This window comes from Miscanthus floridulus, chromosome 13, assembly GCF_019320115.1.
Source record: "Miscanthus floridulus cultivar M001 chromosome 13, ASM1932011v1, whole genome shotgun sequence".
Classification (NCBI taxonomy): Eukaryota; Viridiplantae; Streptophyta; class Magnoliopsida; order Poales; family Poaceae; genus Miscanthus; species Miscanthus floridulus.
Window position 1 is genome coordinate 69,374,588 of NC_089592.1, and position 6,909 is coordinate 69,381,496.

A 6,909-nucleotide genomic window follows, 5' to 3' on the forward strand; every position below is an offset into this window, starting at 1 on the left:
TAATATCAAGTAACTTCAATTCCCCAACAATACAGCACACTCTAAGTCAATGATGTAGAAATATCCAGTAACTTCAATTTCCCCAACAAGCACACATGTAACAGCCCACAAATATTAATTATTTCTTTCAATGATTCAAAATCTAATATCTTCATGGATAAAGATAGTTTGTTAGACAAAGAATAAGGCTTTATTACCTCTGTTGGCTTGGAGGCAGTCAACACAGATGTGAGAATAGCTCCTTGTGTCTTGAGTCGTCCTCTGGAGTTGATGTAGCTACTCCAGTGATGCCTGCTCCTTCAACCTTGGTGTCAAAGTCGGTGTAGTCCTCTTTTGCAAGCTTAGCTGGGCGTCGGTGCTGCCTTCTCCTTAATTGAAGCTCGGTACCTTGTCCACCACACACTTGGATCGTTGTCCATGCTAGCTTCTCCAATCCCAGGGTCACCGATTAAGTTCAGTGCATAAGTATACAGAACACACAGTTTCATATATGCAACAAATCCTAATGTTGGTAGAGCACAGCACAGAAAAAATTGGGGAAAAGGATGGAGCTTCATTACCTCAGTCCTAATGAAGCCTACGATGTCAGCAGTAGTGGAGCTTGTCTCCTCTCCTCCGTCGTGGGCGCTGCCTTCTCCTCCACAAGAAGGGTCACCGGATCCACAGGGAAACACGCCGTTCCAGGCGGCCTACGAAGGGACTCCAACACTACAGGGCCAGATCCAAGGGCGGAGGAAACCCATAGCGAGATTGGGGCCTAGGGCGGCAGCGCCATTTGCGACGGCCGGGGTTGGGCTAGGGCGGCGCTGGACGGGGGCTAGGGCGGCGTAGGCACTGCGTGGCAGCGGATCCGTCGGGCACTGGTGGCGGATGGAGAGTTGGGGCGCGGTGGATGGAGAGCAGGGACGCGGTGGCGGATGGAGAGTGGGGGGGCAGCGGCTGATAGGGTTTGGAGTTGGACTTTTTGGCTCTGGATGTGTTTAGTTGGGGAGATGAAAATTTTTAGGTGTCATATCGGATATGTCGGAAGGATGTTGGGACGGGTTTTTGGATACTAATAAAAAACAAATTACAGAACCCATCAGGAAACCGCGAGACGAATCTAATGATACTAATTAATCAGTCATTAGCGCAGGTGGGTTACTGTAGCACTTAAGGCTTTTCATGGACTAATTAGGCTTAAAATATTCGTCTTGCGATTTTGCCGAGAACTGTGCAATTAGTTTTTTTCGTCTACATTTAGTACTCCATACATGTGTCCAAACATACTCTTTTACTATAGGAGATAAAAAATTTTGAAAACTAAATAGGGCCTCTGTGTTTGGGTGTGTTTGGGTCGCTGTGTTGTACAGTGGGCCAACACACAAAAAAAAAGGAGTGCGGGCTATTCTCCTCTTTGGCGCGAATGTCAAACGAAAGCATGCGGCTTTACTCTTCTTGGGTGCGAACGTGAATTCAACCAAATAGTTTTGCTTGCGGTACATATTTTCTGATGAGAACAACTATTTCCATGAGAGCTCATGTCATGAAATAATAAATTTTCACGGCGGTTTGCAGAGCACTCTCACGAAAACAGGTTTTCATGACGGGATTCACAGCACCTCCACGGAAAAGGTTAATTTCGTGAGAGTGTGTTTTAAGCTCTCACGAAAAATTATCCCCCTCATGAAATCTTGGTTTTCTGGTAGTGCATATACAAGTTGTTATGTTTTCTCTACAAATATCTAATTATTATTTCTATGTACTTTATAGGCTATGTTAGATTGTATAACCTTCAGAGATAATCCACCTGATCATGAGGACCAGCAACGGATCGGATCATGTTCGATGCAATTATTGTTACAAATGAGACTTCATATGTTCCTATATGTGTTATGGATGCTCTTCCAACAGGTCAAGTGAGGGTGCTACTGATGTTATCAATGAGGAAGATGGCACACCAAAGGTCACACCCACTTCAAATGAACGGGTTCAAAAAAGACCAGCTCTTTATTCACGTAAGAAAAAGAAGACTTTAGAGATCAACGCATGAAGCGTTTAGTGGATGCATATGAGATGAAAGCACAAAGTAGTAAACATATAGTCAGCCACTCCACATGTCATTGATCATGTTAGAGATGAGGTTACTATATATGATTGATCAATGTTTTGTGGGAATGTAGTGCACCTCATGATCAATCATTTAATCAAGTTAAAAACAAGTTTGCTCACTCATTAGAAACTGTCAGTAGGAAATTTACAGAGGTACTTGAATCTATCATGAGGTTGGATTTTAACAATGTGAGGCCTAAAGATACACATTTTGGTTGTACACATCCTAAACTACAAGAAGCTATGTTTTGGCCTCATTGAAAAGATTGCATTGGTGCAATCGGTGGCACACATGCCATTAATCGTTCCAATGAATGGGCAACCTATATACATTGCCTGCCATGGTTATCCTTTGCAAAATATAATGGCAGTTTGTGACTTTGATATGCAATTCATACTTGCTGTCACTGGTTGGCCCAAATCTATGCATGACAGTCGTGTCTTATTGGATACTCTACTCACATATAATGAACAATTCCCACACCCACCTGAATGTATGTTTCATTTACATTCCAATGCATTTTTGTGCAATGTACAAGGATCTGAGGTGTTTATTTAAGTAACCTACAAATATAAAATGTAGGGAAGTATTATCTCGTGGATTCAGGATATCCTAATAAAAAAGGGTATCTTGCACCATACAAGGGACAAAGATACCACGTTTTTCGAATGGCAACACAGTCGTACTCCGGTGGGATTGAAGGCATCGGAAGAATTTACTATGCCAATACCGATCAACGTATTTGCGTATAGGAAATCATATGGGTAGCACGCGACATACACTATGAGATACGGGAGCTTTGCCAAAGCCCTAAAAACACTCGGCAACCTCTTTGCCGAGTGTTGCACTCGACAACCGACACCCGGCAAAGATTTTAACGGCAAACGCTCTTTGCCGAGTGTTTTTTGTCGGGCACTCGGCAAAGACTTTGCCGAGTGCCCAAAAAACACTCGGCAAACATTTTTCGAAAAAAAACAAGCACCACCGGCCGCCGCTCACCACCGAGCTACCTCCCGCCACCACCACCAAGCTGCCTCCTGCCGCCACGCCACCACTAAGCTGCCTCCTGCCACCACCGAGCAGCCTCCCGCCGCCACGCCACCACCGAGCTGCCTCCCGCCGCCACCACACCTGAGCTGCCTCCCACCGCCACCAAGCTCGCCACGCCACCATGCCCGAGCTACCGATGCCAAAGTTGGGGCCCGCCTCAACCACGACCACCTCATGGCCGGCCATCGCGCCCACCACCACGAAGCCCACGCCCACCACCATAGAGTCTACCGCCTCTCGCGGGGCCCCCGACACGAGGCCTCGCCCCGCAAGTCCCTGTCGGATCCGGGGAGGAGGGGCGGGGTCCCCGTCGGATCTAGGGAGGAGGGGCGGTGCAGCGGCCGGATTTGGGGAAGAGGGGCGGGACGGCGACCGGAGAAAGGGAGAGGAGTGGCGGGGCGGCGGCCGGAGAGGGAGGCGGGGCGGTGCGGGAAAGGAGGAGGGGCCGGGCGCGTGGATTTGGAGAGAGGGAGGCGGGGCGGTGCGGGAAAGGAGGAGGGAGGCGAGGCGGTGCGGGAAAGGAGGACGGCCGGGGAGTCATAGCAAAATTTCTTTGCCGAGTGTTCTAGATCTGAGCACTCGGCAAAGTTTTTTTTTCATTTTTTTTCTTTTCCTTCTTTTCTAGAAAAAAGATTTTATTTCTTTGCCAAATGTTTTTTTTTGACACTCGGCAAACCCTCTCTTTGTCGATTGTTTTTTTTACACTCGGCAAACCCCGTCTTTGCCGAGTGTTTTTTTTTCCGAGTGTTTTTAGCGCAGCACTCGGCAAAGAACTTGGTCGCCGATTGCCCGAGGAAATATACTCGGCAAATATAAAAACACTCGGCAAATTTGAGAATTCCGGTAGTGATACAAGAATTATACTGGTTTAGGCACGTGGTGCCTTATGTGCAGTTTGAAGTAGCTCTCTCTGTATAATAAAATAATAACATTTATGATATCAAACAAGTAACATTAGTTTTTTCCTTGATTATATTTTTATAATATACATATCATAATTTTTTTTTCTAATTCTCTCTATAATTTTGGTCAAACTTGAGATGTTTTGACTCTCTAAAAAAATTAGATCGAATTTCTTATGATTTAGGACGGAATGAGTACATATATCGTCATCTGCTATAACAAGGTATCGAAATGTGATATAAATGTGATGCATTATACTAGTAATAATCATAGGGCTTGGGGCGGAAAATGCTGATGTCTCTGTTGTTCACCTCCTGGAGCGGCCTCGCGTTCATCGTATTGCCCTGCAGGTAAGAACACGCAACAAAGTGACTTTAATCAGCTTACAAAAACCAAAACCAGTGTCCGTTCATACTGACTTTTGGTCAGATCAGGCGTGTGGAAATTAGTTATGGAGATGGACTCTTACGTCTTGCAGCGCATCCCTGAGAAGCTTCACCTGGTCCTTGGCCACGGGGCTAACCTGCACACAAAGCATGCACTTGAAAGCTTAGCTTGAGGAAACGCCAGTAACAGCTAGCTTCCCTCGCCAACGCCACCCCGGTCGGTGAAGCAAACAAGAGCCGGAGCGTATGTACCTTGTTGACGACGGTCCAGACGACCCCCTCGGTGCAGGGCGGCGTGGTGAGCGAGCCCATGTAGCGGTAGTACACGCTGCCGATGCCGCGCGCACCGTTGGGGTCTACAACCCTGATGTCCTTCGGCTGGTCGTTCGTGTTCTCGATGCTCTTGATGGAGGGCTCTAGCCAGAGCAGGAACGGGTCCTTGATGGCGCCGATCTCGTAGAGGATGCCTATCACCGCCGTCTTGTTCGCGGAGGTCTGGTGCACCAGGTGCAGCTCCAGGTCGTACCTGCGTGCGAGCGAGCGCGCGTCTCGGAGCCTTTACATTAGTACCGTTTGCTCTCGTCTCTTTAGGAGTACATTGACACTCTCACCTGCGGCCGGCGATGGTGTGCTCGCTGGGCGTGTGCCAGTGCAGCTGCTTGAGGTTGTACGTCGTGCCGTTGATCACCAGGCTCCCGGCGTCGCCATTGAAGCTCACCTGCATGCAAGCAACCAGCAGCCGGTGGCGTCATCAGCGACCCAGAGTCCTCAATATATGTAGTCCCTATTCCTATACTAATAGATTGACGGAATATATCATAGGAGTATGTGTGCTAGCTACAGCTGGTAGTGCTACTGGCTGGTTAATTAGCTGCCTATCTACTAGCCGCCGGCCGGTACGGTGTCCCGATCTCAGCAAAGTCACGTACCATGACGTAGTGGCCGGTGTTGACGATGGTGGCCTCGGCGGGGCGGTAGGAGGTGATGAGGTAGCCCAGGCATTGCACCAGCTTGGCACACTCGTCGGAGAGGTCGATGGGGGACTGCATCCGCCCCACGCTGCAGTTGGCCCACTCCGCCTTGATCTTACCCCAGTTTTCCGGGCCGTTATCCGCGCTCGGGATGTAGCTGAAGTCCTCATCCTCTGCAACCAACAAAATGCGTGCTCCCTCCAGTCAAATACGTGTACGTGGACAGGTGCAGCACGAAATGCTACCTCACGGCATGCAGACTGTCGAACAGCTCGCCTGTTTCTGCCTGCGCTCTGGCGCCCGGGACGGCGGCGGAGAGCAGCAGCGCCGCGGCGAGGAGCGCCCCGACGGCAGCGTGGCCACCGGGACCCATGCCATGCTAGTAGCTGTCCTTTATGCGCCGCTTGTAGGTTTGGGAGGGGTAGGGAGGCCGGCATGGTATGGTATATATGTATATACACACACACGAGCGAGGCAGGCAGGGAGGAGCTGATGAACTCTTTTCTTCAGGACGGAGAGGCCGGTGATCACGTCAAACACTACGTCAGAATAACACTTCGCTGCCAGATTTTAAACTGACACAACCATACCAGCAGTAATGTGGGTAAGCTATCACTATCGGTTCCTACACTGCCGGTTCTTTACACAACCGGCAGCGTTCATTTTCACCAACACTGTCGGTTCATAAGACCACCCGGTAGAGTTCAGTTTCAACAACATTGTCGGTTTATGTTTCAACCGGCAGTGTTGTAGTAAGAATCACGGCCGGTTTGTGACAAGAACTGACAGTGATGGCTCAGCCAACGCTGCCGGTTTGTGGCTCGAGCCGGCAGTGCCATCACTGCCGGTTTTGTTGCTAACCGACAGTAATGTTTACGACAACACTGTCAGTTTTCTGATAACCGGCAGTGATGTCATGTTCGTATTTTATTGTTTTATAATTAATTTTAATTTATATTTTTTCGTGGAATCGGGTTTCGCTTTATATACGCTACGTAGACGACAGGTCCATCAATATTAAACATTATAAATATTACAATTCAAATGTTCTTATCCCGATCTCGATCCCTCAAAATAAAAAGAAATGTTCCCGGACTTCATAGATTGTGCAATGCTTCTCGGACTTATTACAATAATCTGGCGAGCCGCTCTGGGCCATACTAGTCCTTGTACTTCACGGATTGTGCAATGGAAAATACTCCATCTTTTTCCAATACCTCGGCTAAAATGAATTTTGCCAGCTCCGATTGCAGTGCGACGATCTCCATGTCTAACAGCCTTTTGTGGTTATATTTCTTACGCTGTCGCTCAAAAAAGATGATATCCAAAGAGGAACAGTAAATCATTTTGTTGAATTATTAACAGACATAAATAAAATAGGGATTATACACACCAACTTATCGGCTTCTTTCGATTTCCCACCGATGTAGCGAAACATTGCCCACATTATATAAAACCCGCATTCATTGTTTCCCGCCGGCTGTGATAGGTACTTCCCCTCCATTTC

General features: G+C 48.0%; 1 protein-coding gene across 1 annotated transcript; it reads right to left on the bottom strand.

Annotated features, from left to right (window-relative positions):
- Positions 1–4,302: 4,302 nt before the first annotated feature.
- On the bottom strand, positions 4,303–5,775 carry LOC136502171 (bifunctional monodehydroascorbate reductase and carbonic anhydrase nectarin-3-like). Its single transcript, XM_066497644.1, has 6 exons — positions 5,679–5,775; positions 5,361–5,575; positions 5,043–5,149; positions 4,684–4,957; positions 4,515–4,568; positions 4,303–4,389 (listed from the first exon to the last, which is right to left on the bottom strand). Exons 1-6 carry the CDS (start codon positions 5,773–5,775, stop codon positions 4,303–4,305), a joined length of 834 nt encoding a protein of 277 aa, XP_066353741.1.
- Positions 5,776–6,909: the final 1,134 nt, after the last annotated feature.

Excerpts from the sequence above, each read along its gene's own strand:
- LOC136502171 (XM_066497644.1), bottom strand. The coding sequence starts at position 5,775 with ATGGGTCCCGGTGGCCACGCTGCCGTCGGGGCGCTCCTCGCCGCGGCG. Across the intron at positions 4,958-5,042 it reads CACACCATCGCCGGCCGCAG|GTACGACCTGGAGCTGCACC; the intron begins GTGAGAGTGTCA and ends GCTCGCACGCAG. Across the intron at positions 4,569-4,683 it reads TCTGGACCGTCGTCAACAAG|GTTAGCCCCGTGGCCAAGGA; the intron begins GTACATACGCTC and ends CTTTGTGTGCAG.